The sequence below is a fragment of the Eriocheir sinensis genome, chromosome 1 (assembly GCF_024679095.1).
Source record: "Eriocheir sinensis breed Jianghai 21 chromosome 1, ASM2467909v1, whole genome shotgun sequence".
Classification (NCBI taxonomy): Eukaryota; Metazoa; Arthropoda; class Malacostraca; order Decapoda; family Varunidae; genus Eriocheir; species Eriocheir sinensis.
The window spans coordinates 7,260,187-7,279,087 of NC_066509.1; the positions used below are offsets into that span (position 1 = coordinate 7,260,187).

At 39.2% G+C, this 18,901-nt stretch overlaps 2 protein-coding genes across 4 annotated transcripts in view; one reads left to right on the top strand and one right to left on the bottom strand.

Annotated features, from left to right (window-relative positions):
- Window positions 1–600: 600 nt before the first annotated feature.
- Window positions 601–5,068, top strand: LOC126986606 (thioredoxin-related transmembrane protein 2 homolog). Its single transcript, XM_050842907.1, has 4 exons — window positions 601–997; window positions 2,663–2,843; window positions 3,785–3,968; window positions 4,350–5,068. Exons 1-4 carry the CDS (start codon window positions 851–853, stop codon window positions 4,648–4,650), a joined length of 813 nt encoding a protein of 270 aa, XP_050698864.1. The 5' UTR covers window positions 601–850; the 3' UTR covers window positions 4,651–5,068.
- A 1,929-nt stretch (window positions 5,069–6,997) lies between these two features.
- LOC126986108 (probable aminopeptidase NPEPL1) overlaps window positions 6,998–18,901 on the bottom strand; it is a 31,460-nt gene continuing 19,556 nt past the window's right edge. The window contains exons 1-11 of one of the 3 annotated variants that reach the window (XM_050841957.1): window positions 18,290–18,626; window positions 16,444–16,622; window positions 15,474–15,656; window positions 14,835–15,005; window positions 14,529–14,618; window positions 13,769–13,993; window positions 13,298–13,476; window positions 12,482–12,618; window positions 11,682–11,845; window positions 9,951–10,061; window positions 6,998–9,726 (exon numbers count right to left, since the gene is read on the bottom strand). In XM_050841957.1, coding sequence (XP_050697914.1) covers window positions 9,571–9,726; window positions 9,951–10,061; window positions 11,682–11,845; window positions 12,482–12,618; window positions 13,298–13,476; window positions 13,769–13,993; window positions 14,529–14,618; window positions 14,835–15,005; window positions 15,474–15,656; window positions 16,444–16,593 — 1,566 coding nt within the window. In that variant the 5' untranslated portion in view covers window positions 16,594–16,622; window positions 18,290–18,626 and the 3' untranslated portion in view covers window positions 6,998–9,570. Of the gene's footprint in view, window positions 9,727–9,950; window positions 10,062–11,681; window positions 11,846–12,481; window positions 12,619–13,297; window positions 13,477–13,768; window positions 13,994–14,528; window positions 14,619–14,834; window positions 15,006–15,473; window positions 15,657–16,443; window positions 16,623–18,289; window positions 18,627–18,901 lie in introns of those variants that run through there. The other 2 variants (XM_050841854.1, XM_050842044.1) reach the window with 2 other exon arrangements.

The following is an 18,901-nucleotide window of genomic DNA, read 5'->3' on the forward strand; positions in this document are numbered from 1 at the left end:
TAAACATTCCATCAATCCCAGATCCCATTTCTCTATCATGTGTATTACATATATATTGTATTGCATTGTGTATTTCTATTGCATTTTAATTAATAGCACCTGCTCTACGGGTACTGCTTCAATGACTATGCAGAAATATATTATGATGATGCAGCTCATAATACGTTAGCAACTGTTTAGTGCCATAGCTACAGCAGGACCATGACTGGCTGCAAGCCCGCAAAAGCTTCCGGCAAATAATGAGGCTGGTATTCACAAACACAACACACTTTCACACACAGAGTTGTAAAAACATGGAACTCACTACCAGAAAACATAGTTAATGCTACATCTACATCCTTCAAGAACAAATGTGACAAACACAAAACACAGATGAATATGGAGGCGGGCAACAGGATCTAGTATGTAGATCATAGGTAAATCCCGTGGATTTTATTGGTGAGTCTTAATTTATTGGTAAGTCTATCCACCGAGCTGCTAGCTAAATAGCCATTCATGCATTCATCCATGGTGCTTTTAGTTGTAATATTAATTTGAATGTATGCAGAAAACTGATTCGGCCTTTTGCAGTTGTAACCGGAAAGTTACACCATCTCGGCCTCTGAAGCAAACTTCTCAGAATGTTCTTAAAAGTTAAAGTTACGACACCACGCTCCACAGTGAGCTGCAGTACCCTAGTTTCTGATTCTAAACAATATTAATGGTTTGAACAACGCTAAAGCAGAAGCTGAGTGACATTATTGAGCCTTTGGTGTGGCTGTCAAGTTGTCAGCAGCAGAGTATCGTCTGCTGGCCGCCGCCACCGCCGAGCCGTGAAGACCTGCCGTGTGTGGCTCCTCCGGCCGCCACCATGAAGCTGCTCCAGGACATCAAGCAGCTCGCGCACCCCTACCACGCCATCAACCTGCTCATGAGCCTGAGCTTCCTGCTGGCCAAATATGTGCCGGGCCTCTGCGAGCTCCTCTTCGAGCCCTCCCAGTGCGGCGAGCTGTCCATCGTGAGTCTGGGCGGGGCATCCGGGCACTGGGCTCACTGGGACTAATTAATGATCTCTTGAATTAAAAATCTCAGCACTCGTAACGTCCCTAGACCTAACACATAGGGTCGGTATTATAAGACATTTTCGCTTCTCACATAAACTATTTCTAAAGGTCAAAGAAGGGATCAATCAGGTTCTAATGTTTCTTTAGGTTGCTACTGAAGAAAGGCCAAACTACCACCAGGGCCACAAAACTACTCCTGGAAATGCCCACAACTCATATGAAAGCCTTGTCAAATATGTAAACTTGGGCGACGAAATGTTTATACGACCCAAATAATCTGCATAGGGAATCCCACATGTAGGGAGGCTTCAGGCTGCACGAAAGGGTTACCCCAGCACTGAGCAAGAGCTAGTAATGGCTCTATAACTGCCTCAAACTTCTTGTAGGGGATACTACGGTTATCTGGCTGGTCATTACTTGGATACTGAAGCTAGCCCACCCCTCATGCTTAACATCCTACCTGAGGGTGGTAACCTGTTGTTGCTAAATTAATATTTTTGTGGCTAAAGAAAACTAAAGGTAAACAAGTTCTACCGTCAGACTGGCAGATGAAAATGTATAATTCGTAGGTTTTTATGTTTTTATTTCATTTGTAGTGCCTGACCTGCCTGATGGGGTAGTTAGTTTACCAAAAACTCGCCCTGCACGTGGGCTACCTCTTTGGCCAACTGGTTAAGAAGTGGCTTTCCCATCTTGTTGGTCGTGGGTTCGATCCCCGGCACCAGTGAAACCCATTCCTGGTCTGGATTAATTTTTTGTGTGTTTCATGACACACTGTGGTTGTAGGTTGTATGGTTGTGGGGATACAGCGAAGTGCAATTCGGGCAATACAACCCCTTCAAAATCACCAGTTTCCTGAATTTCTCCCTCCTTCCCAAAAATTGGTGATTTCTTTGAAAAATAACTTCAGAACTCATCAGAAACCATAGCTTTATCCCTAGAATGCACAGAAGTGAAGAAAAGGAGCACTTAAGCCCTCACCACAAGACCTTGAGAAAGGCAGACTTAGCTGCCGCCAAAGTTTAACGTTTACCGTTGATGAGGTTTCAGGCCCTGCTCCGCCGCTGGAGCCACTGACTCACCCACCACATTGAAAACAATGCATTATGAAGGAGACATATCACAAGTAGCAAATCTAAGCTAGCATCATCATATAATGGGGGAGCCTTGCCCCCTGCCCCTCATCTTAATCTAACTTAACCCAATATTACCTGATAATGGATTTCAGATTCACTATTGTGACACCACTTGCATCCTAGTAGTAGATAACAGGATGTGTTCAAGTGTTTGGGTTACATTGTCCATATGGTCATCAAATTCTTGGTGAGGGGCTGGTAACTGTGATGAGATTTTAAGTGTATACTGAGGTTCAGGAGCTGGAAAAATTCTCATCCATTGATTTAGGATCCACAGTTATGACAATGCTTGCATGCCAGTTGGAAATATTTTTAAATTGTAACAAAACAGTATATATAGTGCCAACTCTGTATAAAACAGTGGTTTAACTCACAAGTTAGTACCTATATATAAGATTTGAGTTTGAGCTGAGGCAACATACAGGTAATTTGAGTCAAATACAAATTAGAAAATTAATGTCATGATTTAATATTTTTCCACAGTGGGAGTCTGAGGTGCTATTCTTTATGCTGGTGATCATCATGTTCCGAACCCGCAAGACTGGAAGCCGCAACATGGTGGCATACATCTCAGTGTTCAACATGTACGCCAAGGTGTGCAATGTGGTGCTCTGGTTTAGCTGCGACACCGTGTATGGCATCATCTACGTCATTGTGGCCATTGGTAAGACTAAATTTTCCTTAGTTATCTCAGTGTAAATCTCCGTGCTTGAATTTCTTAGTACAGGTTGAGAACCCCTCATCCGGAATTTCTGAGACGAAAAGTGTTGCAGATTTCGGATTTTTTTTGGATTTTGGAATATTTTTATTTGAATCTAAATAAGACTCCTCAGTCAGACGCTTCACATTTACACACTGTTAAGTTTTTTCAACAATTTGACTGTGTTATAAACCTATATGTTTTCTCTTTTTCTTTTCACTATTATCCATAGGGGCATCTGCAGGCCCTTTTGACATCTTTACACCACAGACCACACAACACGCAGTAATCAAAACAAGTAATGAGCGAAGGTGTTACTGTGACGACTGCTGACAACAGACTAATACATAGCAGCTGCAGCACTGAGCACACAACAGCTGTACATGGTGGAACCTTCCCTTCACTTTTTGGAATTTTCCATTTGTGACATGTCAGCATACATAAAACTTTCGGATTTTGGAATTTCGGATAAAGGACTCACAACCTGTATATGTAATATTTACATTCTGTTTTCCTTGCATAATAAGAAAGCCTGGTGTGTGCTGCATTATGTCTAAATGATATGACTGGCATGGATATGTGGGGTTAAAATGAGAAGAAAAATGTTTGCAAAATGCAGTAGTACATGCCTAAGAAGTGAAAGTGTAAATGGGAAATCAAACACAAGATTGCAAAATAGGGTTTAAATGTGATAGAGCAGTCAAAGAGTAAGAAAACATGGAATAGAGTGGAAGATACTAAAGTTCAGGATGTATGACCTCATAATCTGTGCATAATTGAACCCCTTAAATTACTATTTTCTAGTAACATCAGAAACTGATGTCACAGGTTTCATTACTAAAGAATTTGTTGCCTCTTCAAAAAACAATCAATATTAAGCAAAATGTATGTTTCCCTGCTTTCAGTTCATTTCCTGGTTGTGGGGGAGCCAGTGTACAGAGGACCAGAGAAGGTTGTGTACTTCCAAGGAAAAATCCTAGATGAAGAGATGGCCCAGGACCCCCAGTGTGTGTGGTTCATCACTTTCTTCACTGCCTGGAGCCCAGCATGCTCTAATCTGGCACCAATATTTGCAAAGCTTTCTGCTGAGTAAGTTATATTGCCCATATCATGTTAGGTTACTTACTGGGTGTTGCTCTTTATATGGTACAAGTTATAAAGTCAGCTGCATAGAAATTTATCTTATATAAACTATTTCAGTAATTAATTAAACTCTTGAGTAGACAGCCAGGAATGGGCACAAGCCATTCCTAGTGAGCTATATTCGGGTAGTGAGATGCTCCTTGTCAGCGAAAGACACTCATTGTCCTCACTTTGTATCCTTTTTGTCTATTGTCCCCTTGAATTGTCTCCTTTATTGGAAAAAAAAAAAAATCATTTTCATGAACATTTTTATGTATGAATAATATATGTAGGAAATGGAATCTGTTACCTGTGAATAACTGCTACTCTTTTTGTTTTTCAAAACAGGTATACACTTGATAACCTCAAGTTTGGCAAAATTGATGTTGGGCGTTATCCTGAGGCAGCTAAACACTACCACATCAACGACTCCAGCTTCTCTCTCCAGCTTCCCACCATATCAGTGTTCAAGGCAGGCAAGGAAGTAGAGAGACGCCCCTGTCTAAATGCACAAGCAAAATTTCAAAAGTTTTACTTCACTGAAGACAACATTAAGGCTGCATTTGATATGAATAATATCTATATGGAGTGCAGTAAAATTCTGGAAGCCAAGGCAGGCAAGAAAGAAAGCCATGTCAAATCTGAGTAATATGATAAACTTCTAAATATTATGTAAATATATACTTTAGTTGTAAAGAACAAAATTGGAGGTGAAGGTTTGAATCCTTACTTAAAAGGCTACATACACCTAAACAGTGGCTGTAAATTAATGGTCCCAAGTATTTATCAATTAACTGTCCTTATTATTTCATCCTTGTTGTGTGTAAACCACATTCCTGTTTTCCTATAGCTGAAGTTATTTTTTTTTGTTATATCACCCTGTTTAGTAATGGCTGCCATTTTGTGTGGAAGGCTGCCTCTTATGTTGTACAACTGAATTATGAAAATTGTTTGTGATGTAAATTTGAAGGGAGAAAAAGGAGACAATTTATTTTGTACAAATATGTGTGGTGGAGTTTTATAAACCAATGTGTTGTGTTGTGTTATTAAAAAAATTGAAGTTGTTTTGTCTGGCATGTCTTATTTCCCTAACTAGTGCAAAGGCATAGCAACAGGTTGGCCTCAGTGGCAATACATCCCAGGCCCAAGGTACCTATGATGTTACGGTATGGTGTGATTTTTCTTTCCTTGATTAATTGATCATTCTAAGGCCTGTGTGATTTAGATATGTGACCATTACCCAAAAAATCTGCACTTTTTTTTTTTTTCAATGAAAAACACTTGCATAGATGATTATTATAATTAACCTAATCCAAGCTGACAATTTTATAAAAAACAAGGTGGGCAATATCTTCACTTTCATGTAACATATGAAGGTCAATTAGAGGCTACTTTAATTTATTTATTTTACTAAGTGGGGTGTTTAGCCTTAGGTGGTACACAATATTATGAAGGCGCGGTCAAATATGGAGCTTACTGGTATGTGTACGTTGCCCCCTTCCCTGACGGATGCTTTTGAGCGTACCCTTTATTTTTCCACTTCATGCTGCTGATCATCTATTCAGAAAACTAGAAGTTACTTGCAATGATTTTAATGGTATATAACCACAAACATAAGTAAAAGTGGCATAAAACATGTGATGAATAACTGAGTGCTTGCCATGTGTGCCATATATAGCCATGAATAAGGGGGGCAAGCAGATGTGGGTCAGACTGAGTGCTTGCAAAGAGCTGCTAGATCTTAAAGGTATTCACAGTATGTCCCTGAGAGTCACTGGTAAACAGCCACAGGCTAGAATAATACATGCAGACGGTATGTGTTTCACGCAAAAATTTAAAGGAGCTACAGATGCTCAAAATACTTGGCTCAAATTTTTTATATAAACTAGACAAGTTCTTGATAAATGGAAGGGTAATCACTACCACGTAGCACCCCAGTTATGTGAAAGTAATGGAAGGAAGTCAAGGAGGTCAACTAAATAATCACAAGAGGTATGCATGGATTTAGAGATTGAGGAATAATCTAATTTTACCAACCCTGACTAAAACCTCAGAAACAAATCGATGAAATGAGACAACAGGCAAGGTTACATGCAGTAGAGATTAACTATATTAGAGGAGAATGAAGACCGACAAGGGGTGGTGAGAGCAATGAATGACTGTACTGGTGTGGAATCAGAAGATGTGCTGAGCATCAAGTGGTGTGACGGGTGAAATATAAGAGTGAAGTGGCTTGAGCATATGACAACTGGTGAGTGGTGAGTTCATGAAAATGTTGTGGTTAAGTCAAATAGGCAGTCCCCTAGCAGTTGAGAAAATACTAATTACCAATTAATTCACTTCAGAAATAGAGGAGTGATGGAAAGATGAATATTAGTAGAAGAAAAAGGGAGAGGAATGTTATGATAAAGAAAACCAGATTTCTGTCATTACAACCATCTCAAAGGGAAATTCATCAGAACTCTTGAAAGAAAGATTAAACATATTCAAATGCCATTATTTTCTAAATTAAGTGTTTTGAGTACTTTTGGGGGGGATTAACTATATGGGACATACATCGTATATTAATGTCTCCAAACTTGACCAAGGCCAAACTGTTTGATGCTTACACCTGGGGCATGTCACTTTCTTACTTACACATAATTAAAATAATTATGATGCCAAGGCATTTATAAAATAAATTCAGATTATATGGCAAATAATGATCAGAAATTATATATGTATAAACAACAAATGAAATGGATATAGATATGAGTTTCATTTTATATTACAACAATGCTCATTAATGCAATTAAATGATGCTTGACTTTTAATAGTACTAAAGGCACCTGTTGGATGAGGTACATTATCATGACTATTATGAACTGTTTGATGAATGACTGATATGTCAATTCATGGCTGATATACCGTACACCACTACCTCTAAGAAACATTCAGGCATTCCTCACATAATACTGCAACTGACTACACAAAGGAATGACAACCCAAGTCATGAAGATGACTAAAATATTTTTATTTTATTTCTTAGTATGCAAAAGAATGGCTCAACAATTCTTAACCATGTCCTAGCATAATTTAAAGATACTTATAAAAAGAACCATAGCATTTTCCAAGTCTGTGCTAAACATAGGGCTGCATAGTCATGAACCCTTGACCCTTTGCCCTCTTATACAGTAACACCTTGATTATGTGGATTAATTCCAGCCATTTGCAGCTCTAAAGTGCTAAGACTTAATTCCTGTTGACTTTATGGTGGCATGCCTGTTTTTCTATTGGAATGATGACCTAAGTTTGTGCCTTGGCCTCAGCTCTAATAAGTACTGTAGTACTTATTTGTCACTCTCATTCCAGGTGGCTTGATCAGAAACCTCCATATTTTATGAGAAATGTTGCTCCTTAGGATGGAAAATTTTCTGTTCATAGTTATCTTTCCTGCAACCTTAGCAATACCTAAGATACTCCTGAATTTCACCACAGTAACTGATCTCCTTAGGCTTCATTACAAAAATGCTTTAGGATCAGCATGTGCCCAACCATCATCTTTCCTAATTCCCAGTTTTTGATCCACCTAATTATTATCTTACTGTGAGAAAAGGCTCAGTACCAAACAAGAATTGCAAATATGAGACTTGATAATGGAATACCCCTGCTTGTCCTTTTGGGAATGAATGCCATCCACTATACAAAACAGCTACTTAATCAAGGCTTTACTGTAGTACAGTCATCATTTGTAATCTTTGGACACTGATACCTACTGATTATTTTGTCTGCCATTTTGATTCAATACATTTAAAGAATAAAAGTGTCTCCTCCCTTTCCATACCCATTTTGTTAGATCAATGACAGCACCAAATAATTTTAAAAAGCGAGATGAATCTGATAACTGCAAACTCACTTACAAAACCTCGGTATTAGAAGTTCAGCACCAATAATACCACACCAGCATCTCTATACAAGGGATCTTGGGAAAGGTCATTTCATACCACCTCTACCAAGTCCTTCTTAACTAAGGCAAAGGGCCTCTCCCCTATATCATGCTCTCATCTGGGTCTTGCCTTACACTTTCTAATTTCTGTAACATGAAATTTCTTAGCCTTAAGGTCAATTATCCACACCTTATGCAAGTTTTGCAATTTCTTCGGATCCTTTAGTAGTTCTTTACAATACTCGGTACCTATTATTGGCATCATGAGTTTCACATCATCTACAAACAGACTTGCATAGCTAGCCAACCTGTCAATCATGTCACTGACATATACCAGGAACATATGTGCTTGCTTATCTTAATGGCTTTGTACATTGACAAATAAGCTCTTGGCACAAGCTGTCACTCACATATATCTAACTTTTATAAGTAAATAATAATCACCAGACCTATGGTCAGTTAGGATTGAGAATAAAGACACAATGTGTACTGTTAGTGTTACTTTCAGAAAAAAAATATTCCAATCTGAAATCAAACTAGAGGAACAATTCTCCCCTTAACCCGTACAGTGTTTAGTACATATATATACGCAAGCTCTTTTGAGGGCTTATACGCCCTTTATTTCTGTTTGTGTATGTAACATTGTTCATTGACAGTAAAGAGGAATAATTTGACAAGTCTTCGTATTTTTAAATGGATGTTAAAGGGCCTTTCTGTACATTTGTCTGCATTCCAACAAAAATCATTATACAAAAAGGTAAGTTACTTTCTTATAGGTAATTACTCCTTGATTCTATAATCAGTAAGGCATGTATAATTGTAAATCATGGTTCAGAGTAATCGGAAATGAAAACTTATCGTCGGAAGCTTCATAGTGTTTTGTTGAACTTTGTTAACTACAGTTGTAGTACAGACGGCCTTGAAGTGAGCGGCGTTGCCTGATGCGCATCCAATCATTTTCTTGTACTTACAATTCCTGTTTATTATTTTAGGTTTTTGTGACGTAAAGAAGTACTTATACATTACTCACGCTTTTGGGTAGTGAGAAGTGTTTATAATGGAAAGAATATAGGCTCTAAAAAAATTTAAAGATAAATTTCCCTTTCCTGGTATGACATTGTTAGCTCTGAGATGGAGAAAAATAAGACAACGAACAATCTAGGGTTCCATTCTTCACATATAAATAATATATATATCAAATAATTTGTAATTTATTTTAACATTTTTAGGAAAAAAAAAAAAAAAAAAAAAAAAAAAAAAAAAAAAAAAAATTGCAACCTGGCATGACCCCTATCGATGACAAAAAACGACACTGTACGGGTTAAACCACTATTTCTTTAATATTTTTTTCCCTAAAAAAGGGAGTCCATCCCTGGTAGTCAAGCTGCCAAACATGATCTGATCTTACAATATACTGAATAATCAGCGTTGCACCTATTCCCTTTCAGTATTTAAGTAACAGACCACTTATGTCTTACACAAGACTGGAAGGATTATTTAATAATTTTGATTTTGAAAAAGTAGTATTTGTAACATTGCCTTTTCAGTATTATAAGCAAATGGATGGTAAAGTTTTCAATTATTGTCTTCAAATACTACAAAACTGTACAGTTTGTGAGCTTAAGAGGGAAAATATGTGCTATATTATGATAACCTCATTTTCTTGGAAGCCTTACAACTGTCTTCACATCCTCCATTTTCAGACATGATGGGAGACAAGTTTTTCAGCAGACAGCTCTGGGAGTGATGCCCAAAGAGGACTGGCAGAAGACCCGCACCATACCCAGTGGCTCGCTCACCCTGTCGAGATATGATAATCTACATTGAAATGGACAAGTTATAATCAATTATTCAATTTTGATATCAGTCAATTTCATTCATGGGGGTAAAAGCATCCAAACCTTCATTTTTATTTTTCTTGTCTGTACATCATTCTTTGAACAACTTATTTTCAATAAAGTAAGGTAATAGATCATTTAATGGAGTAAAAACAAGAAATTAGTTACAATGTTGCTATGACTTACACAGTGGACTGGATATGCCATATCAATGTGAATCCAACTACCAGGGAAGTCAAATCCAAGGTGGGCAGCTATAAAGAGTCCAGCACAGGAGGCAGTGGCATTCTGACGATCCTGTGACGATGAGAAATACACTATATATTAATACTGTATCTTTCTAAACAAAACAAAAAAAATGTTGTAACTGCATGCAACAGTGAACCCATATTTAATGGCCAGTTGCATATAATATCAATGATGTAAATTAAGGCTTACGGGGTCATAAATACACAAATATTGATTATAAGATTGAGCAAAAAGAGGGTAGATTAGGGAAAAATTCAACCCATGTTGAAATGAGTTTGCACAAAAAAATTTGCTTTGCAAGTGTTTTATTAGGAACATAACATGTTTGTAAGGTGGGAGGCACCTGTGTGTGTGTGCGTGGGCCTGCATGCGTGGGTGTGCATGCACGTGTGTGTGTGTGTGTGTGTGTGATTTTTTTTCAACCTATCTATGGAATGCAACCTTTTCATATATGCAATATATGAAAATGGCCTAAAATAAAAGTTGCATTCCATAGATTGAAAAAATCACCGATGCACACACACATGCAAGCATACACACACACACACAGGTGCCTCCCACCTTACATCATTGATATTATATGCAACTGGCCATTAAATATGGGTTCACTGTGCAGGGACATACCCAGAGCTGTAAAAGGGAAGGTATCTTTCCACTAAATGTGGACTTTAATAGCCACTTGAAGTGGGGCGAGTTGCATGGGAAGCGAGCCACATCAACTGGGGAATTTGGATTTTGAATTTTGGGGGAGATTTTGAAAAATTGACATTTCTGGGTGCATTTTCCTGCTGTCAAAATAAAAAAAACTGGGACTTTTGTCTCAGTTTCTTTTTGATTTTCTCAAAAGTGGACCTTTTAACAGATGGGAGGGGGTCAAGATGCCCCCCCCCCTGGGGACAGACCTGCTGTAGCTGTCAAACACCTCATGCCTGTCATCAAGGCTATATGCTATAGCTTGCTAATAACAGAACACAAACACACACACACACACACACTTAGCCAGGCTATTCTTTTTTTCATGAGCACCAAGAAAACTTGTCTCTTGCTCATACATCCAGTGACTGTCAAGTTTGGAGGGGTCACAGTGTACATTATGAGTCAAGGAGGCAATCATAGAGTCACCATCCAAGGAGTCAAGAAGAGGAGAGATGATGCTGTCTGCAAAGCTGAGGATAGGATTCACAACAGTTAACTTGAATAAAGGGCAGCACCATGACTCAATTAAAAGACTAAATATTAGATAACCTCTAAAACTCCTCTTGCCAGGAGGTACTCAGGATGGGAAGGAGGCATGGAGACTTGCCCGGAGGGATCCCTGGACTTAGTGCTATACAGCGGGTGAGGGAACGTGCCCTGCCGGCATATGCCCCCATTGGTTAATTGATAAAGTTATACAAGAGACGAGAGGTAGCACTGCCTGGGTGATGAACTTTCACTCTTATATAGCCTTATGCAGAGGTGTGTACTAACATCCTGCAGAATACAGGGAACCTCAGAAATGATGCATGTACTAATAACATGCAGACGATGTTGATGGTGTTGATGATAAAAATAATGACAATAATAAGAAAAACTATTATATAATAATAATAGGTAATTAAAATAAAAATGAGAAGGAAAAAAAAAAAATGACGAGGAAAAAGAAGCAGCATCAACAAAATTTCTTACAGCAACTGAATTTTTCATGTCAGCCACAGCAGAAGCAAACTCAGAAAAGTGGAGCTCAGGGGTGAAGGGCAGCGGGTGGATGAGATCTCCTGACACTATCCCGGCAGACACTGATGCATCCTCCCAGTCCTGGTTGTTGGTCAGCACTGCACCATGGAACTTCCCTGAAAGTGAGTAGAGTTTTCCAATTAACCTGGAGCCATCACAGCATAATATTCCCCTGACAATCTTTTTATTACGAGTTATATATTCAAGAAAGAGAAGACAGAATAGTAACCTAATGATATAGAAGTTAGCATGCCAGACTAACAATCAACAGATCAAGGGTTTGAATCCTTGTGAGACAAAAGACAGTATGAGTTGGTCTCCTTTCAGACTATAGCCTTTTTCCACCTAGAAGAGAAAGGGTACTAATGTGTGTCAAGTTATAACAACACTTTCTCGTTACATGCAACTGCAGTAACTCATTGATCTGAGTGATCACATTAGGAGGTGTGATTGGAGCATGCTCCAAACTCAACTGTCTAGGAATGAGATCTTAATCAGTCTGCCATAAATCTTCACTAATGTCCATCCTATGTGAAAGGTCAGACTAGGTAAAAAATAGCTGAATATTCTGTACTATTTTACTGTGTTATCAATCGAGTTATTAAACTCGTAACATGAGAAGGGTAATATAAGGAACCCTAATTCCTCTAGCATATTATGATGTCTATGGGATTGCTAAAAAATTGAGGTTCATGTATAAATATCAAATAATTAGCCGAGACCTTTATTTTGCACCCTTAGCTAATATGTACCTGTGGCTGTGCCCTGGGCACCAGTGAGGGTGGCCATGTCTAGGATGGTTGAGCAGTGCAGTTCCTTGGCAGCATATGACACACCGTCACTGAGTACCAGGCGGCCCTCTGCATCTGTATTGTTGATTTCAACGGTTCTGTTGAACACAGTACAATTCATAGAATACAACACAACTCTTTTGTTGTTTTAAAAGCCCTTGCTTCAGTGCATTTGTTTTCAGATGAATAAATAAATCATCATTATCATCATATCCAGGTTTCCACCTATGGAATGTGGGAAAGTTAATGGTAATGAAAGAACTATGCATGGTAAAGATGTTTGAGATTTTCAGTTTTCAAGTGGAGAATTAGACATTACTACCAAGAGTAACAACAAAATGTGTATTGTGTTTCTCAGCCATGCTTATATCCATTGGATATGTAGTAATGAGCTGCGATTCACATGAGCTGTGTTGTGAGTCAGTAAGGATGTTATTTGTGTCAAGGTGATTCATTGTTTGTGTATTATGTGTTCGAAAATTTTGCATGGAATCGATGTTAGTGAGATGGGGCGATAATTGGCTGGGTCAGTCCAGTCACCTGTTTTAAATAAAGGATTAATATTTGCCTGAGGAGGGTAGACTGTGGCAATACAGATGTAACACTGGCCCTGTGTACTGGGGTAAAGGGATTTTAATCCACCACAGACTCATGGGCCAAATGAGTCAAGCTGAGTATTGAAGGAACAAAGAATTAACTTCTCATGTTACAATTAGAAGTTAGTGATCTGAGCTACATAAAACAATGCAAAAAATAAATAAATAAATAAATACTTACCTTCCTGAGTAAAGTGTGTGAATATCATCAGGTTTTGTTGCAGTAGGTCCAACAGCATTCTCTGCCAAACAGAACACGGCATGAAGGTTTTGGGTGAATCCTGACTGTACAGCCACATTGAATGCCCCAAGAATGCCAGCAGCACCTCCACAGTCCCTTTTCATTCCTGGCATGCTGGTCTGCAGGAAGAGTTACAGGAGTATGAGAAACACCTTCAGTCAAAACAAATAGTAATAATATGCAGCATGCTACACTGCAACAGGATATATAAAATATGAAGGAAAAATTCAATGATATTGACCCAGTCTCTCCATGAGTTCTACAGCATTTAAGCTTGGGAGAAAAGAAAATCTAGCCTGTGAAAAGTAAACTAAGTTCAGGTGGACACTGTCCCTTGATGTTTGTTGTTCCCCTGAATGGCAGGAGCACACTCAAATGCTTCTCAGCAGAAAAGTAAACTTTTATCCTTACCTTTGTTTTGATGCTGAGTCCACCAGTGTCATACACGATTCCCTTGCCAACCCAAGCTATACTTTCAGTGGCACCAGGTGGAAGATGGGACAGAACCACCAGGGCAGGAGGGTGAATAGCTGCCTTGCCAACACCATAGATACCACCAAAGCCCTTGGCAGCCAACTCCTCCCCACGGATAACCACAGGCTTGATGTCTAATACTTGAGCGACTTTGTGCACCTCCTGTTATGAATAAACACTTTTACTTATAAATTTGAAGTTTTACCATGAAACAAAAAAAAAAAAAAAATATATATATATATATATATATATATATATATATATATATATATATATATATATAGATATATATATATATATATATATATATATATATATATATATATATATATATATATATATATATATATATATATATATATATATATATATATATATATATATATATATATATATATATATATATATATATATATATATATATATATATATATATATATATATATATATATATATATATATATATATATATATATATATATCTGCCACAAATCTGCCACAGTAGCAATTTGTTATGAAAATGATTAGTTTAGACAGCACCAACTAAAAAGCAATCAATACTGATACCCTAAGTACTGGTACTGAAACGTCAGTGATGCCTAGGTACGTAATACATTTTGTGCAGGGCACACATGCACTGCATTCCAATTCCACATACTTTCCTAAAAAATGCAAGTAGCATAATACACCAACCCACCTCAATGAATGCATCAGTGTGCATTTCATTGGCTGGCGTGTCAACAATCCTTGCAGAAAGGCGGACACTAAACACAGTGTCTTCTAACACCTGAAACGAAAATGAAAATCATCAAAACTGAATAAAAGATAATTATTCATTACCCTGCTTACTTAGAAGTTACTATGTATGAAGTACCACTTACTTAGTATATGAGGTAGATACAACAATGAAAACTATTCAGTAATAAATGTATGTAAGAAACTGATGGCTAAGTAAAGAGGTAAATAAAACTACAAAACAAATGAATTTCTCTCTCTCACTGACCTTGATGTCTTCCTGTGTGAGGGGAACATCTCCTTTCCCCACCAGAACTACCTCCACTGTGACTGTGTGCTCTGAGGAGGAGGCTCCAGAGGCTGTCTTTTTGGAGTAGGTGGGGTAGGCACGGGCCACCCCACAGGCACTGGCATACAGGTCATTCTTCTCACACACCAGCTGTTTTAGGGAGATATCTTTAATAGTTTCAAGCCCTTGTTCAAGGGGGGACACTAACTGCTACTGTCAGCTAAAATCGTTTGTGGCCTGAGTGCAACTTGTACCTCAGCCTGCTGGGTGACAGGCAAAGGTGGTGTCCATGGAGCTATGCAGCAATAAAATAGTACCCAAAATACTGGCAAAAGGGGATGTATAATCCCCATGGGAAAAAAAAAGGACAAAATAAACAACTTAATAAAATACTTTTCCAGAATGTAACCCCACATTAGCACATGCCTAGGTCAATTCAGAACAAAAAACAGTTGCTCACTCTCTACATGCATACTTATTTTACAGAGAATATTGCTGAAATTTATTGCATAGCACAACTGGTAATCATGGCCCTAAGATGCATTGTACAGATAATAAATATCTTGGCAAAAATATGGTACAGTTTTGGAATTCATCAAGACAGTGTTGCCCACTCACCACAATGCACTCATCCCCACCAGTGGAGTGAGTTTTGACGAGCTTGGTGACAGCATGAGTCCTGGATGGGGTGTTGTGGCGGGAACACTTGAGGGGCAGAGCAGCCACTGTTGCTAGGTTCAGGTAAAGTGAGCAAAAGTCTGTTGGGGAGGGCTGCAGACTATTGACAGCCAGATTCCATACCTGAGAAGGATGAGGTAACTAAATTGTGGGTGGAGACGCATAGACACTCACAGAATAGAGGGCAGTCAGTGTTGTAAAGAGGTAATAAAAGGATCTGGATAAACTGCATGACTGGAGTAAAGAGTGAAAAATTAACTATAATGCTAAGATATTTAAAGTTTTAGAAATGAGGAGTGAGAAAAGAACCAGATGGGAGTAGAGGTAGAGGTAGAGAGGGAGGAGTGCAGACACTATACACTATGTGCTGCCTGTTCAGCAGCCCCCAAATACCTGAGATAACGAGAGAGTAATGAAAGTGAAAGTGATGAGAAAGGATAAAGAGGGTGAGGGGATTGCAGTGAAGCAAACAGATCAAGAAATAGAGAGCAAACTTAGTGTTTAACTGCTAAATGTTAGGTTGAACATGTTTTTTAACCTTAGCAGAGATTTTCAAGCATTACGTAAGATTTTTTGTATACAGGACCAGAGGTATGATGAATTAAGAAAAATCTGTAATGTTTACACTGAGACTGAGAACTAGAGGCACAAGACAAGATAATGGAAACATTTAGGAATGCCATATGCTATACAGCAGAATTATATGGGCTGCTGCTGTTGCTACTATGTGTATAATAGTATTCACTGTTACTGCTTCAACTGTGAGAAAAAATAAATGACTCCTTTTTTACAATATCTGATCTCTTATCTTAGTGTAGTATTGAGGAGCAGGCACAGCTTCCCTCTCTCTCTTCCCAATATGACAACTTCAATCATTCACCCAAAATTAACAGCAGTAATAGTCTCTCACCTCCTCATCCACCCTCGGTTGGAGTCTTGGTGCAACATCAGAAAAGGAGAGGCTGCTCAGGTGCCCCAGCTGACCCACAATCAGTACTGGACTCTTCCTAGGGTCAGAGGTGCTGAGGGACCCTCGGAACTGGAGTTTTGGGCTTCCCATCCCGACACAGCAACCACTCTGTTAACCAGCTGCCATGAGAGGAAACTATTACAGGATTTTTAAGGGAATGATTGTAAACTTGCAGATACATAAACACACAAAAATTACACAATACCTAAGGTAACTAAAGAGATACTTCAGATACATAAGCTATTCAACATGAATATTTACACCAATATTAAATTTGTTTCCAAGAGAGCAAGTTAGGCAGGTAGATAACAGCAATACACTACACTACTCTAAACCTAACTGATAACAGAGGTTTATCTGAAGGCCTGTCAACAATGAGTGAAAATGTTAAGAATACATAACCATGCCAAGAATCACAATACAAAATTTAAACATTTTACTTTCATTTGATGCATTCACTGTATTTGACTGGCAGATTAGAGGAAAGGGAATAAATCACTAATAATTTGACATCCTATGGGCTTCCCTTCACAGGCAGGCCATGTGATATGGTAAGGGTCAGTGCCGAATTATGGTATGGTTATTTTAAAGCTATAAATAGTTTGATATTATGGTTAGATATATTTCTCCAAGTACAGCATCATTATTCATTTCAAAGTACTTAAATCATACTATTTCCATACCCAATTGAATTGCTGGGGGGGAAATAAGGGCAGTCATTACCTCACCTCACAATAGGGCAAGGTCAATGAGCTGGAGGGGGTTCTCAGCCCAGGTACATGGGTGTGGACCTGGATTTAATATTATCCTTCAGGTCAGTGAACAGTGAGGAGGCACAGGTAAAGGCAACAGCCCAAGACAATCATAATTACTGGCATCCAATGGAAGCATACAACCCAGGCTGGAAAAAGTTTTCCACAACCTCTGTAATCTACAACTTTCCTGGGTAGAAACAAGCCCACATAAATTCCCTGGGCAACAACACACCCATAGTAATTCCCTGGTTAACAACACACCCACTGCAATTCCCAGGGTAACAACATATCCACAACAATTCCCAGGGTAACAACACACCCACAGCAATTCCCAGGGTAGGTAACAACACACCCACAGTAATTACCAGGGTAGGTAACAACACACCCACAGAGGCTCCCAGGGTAACAACAGACACACACACCCACAATGACTTCCAGGGTAACAACACATACACCCACACACCCACAATGACTTCCAGGGTAACAACAAACCCACACACTCACGACTTCTAGGGTAACAACACACCCACGACGACTTCCAGGGTAACAACACACCCACACACCCACAATGACTTCCAGGGTAACAACACACCCACAATGACTTCCAGGGTAACAACACACCCACAATGACTTCCAGGGTAACAACACACCCACAGAGGCTCCCAGGGTAACAACACACCCACAGGCTCCCAGGGTAACAACACACCCACAATGACTTCCAGGGTAACAACACACCCACAATGACTTCCAGGGTAACAACACACCCACAGAGGCTCCCAGGGTAACAACACACCCACAGAGGCTCCCAGGGTAACAACACACCCACAGAGGCTCCCAGGGTAACAACACACCCACACAGGCTCCCAGGGTAACAACACACCCACAGAGGCTCCCAGGGTAACAACACACCCACAATGACTTCCAGGGTAACAACACACCCACAACGACTTCCAGTTAGTAACAACACTCCCACCCAAAATCACACACAAATTTTTCCCATAGTAACGTCTAGGCTCGCCGGCTACACCTACAGGCACCTCCACCTCCACCTGGCGAGGGAGCGGCTGTGCACCACCTCCCACCGATAGGCACACTGAAGCCCGTCCAGGTAACACGCCACCACCTCACCTGCTGGGGGTCAACACGGTGAAATAGCAGGAGGCTGAGAGGCGGGTCACGCACGGCAACACTCCGCTACGAGGGCCTACGAGGGGACTACCTTCTTCTTCTTCTTTTGACCTGTAACGCTTTGTATCGCTTCTTAGGTCCTCCTCTCGTTCCTCTTTTCTTCTTACTTGTTCACACTTTCCTTTGCAGTATTACATCACTTTCTTAAACACTTCATCCTGAACTTACGTGTTTTTTTTTTTTGTTTTTTTTTGTCTTTCTTTCCCTGGATTTACTTTTCTATGTGCTTTTGCTATTTTCCACTACTACACTTTTCACTCAACTTTCACTGCTGAGATTTTTTTTTCCTAACAACATGCCAAGAAAATTTTTGTGTAAGGTATATATTAATATTATTACGAGGGCCTACGAGGGGACTACCAGGGCCAGTCTTCCTAAACTCACGGTTACGAGGGATTGTCTATAAAAACTTCAATTGTCGACCATTTCCTAGTATATCCCTGCTCCTGTGTCCG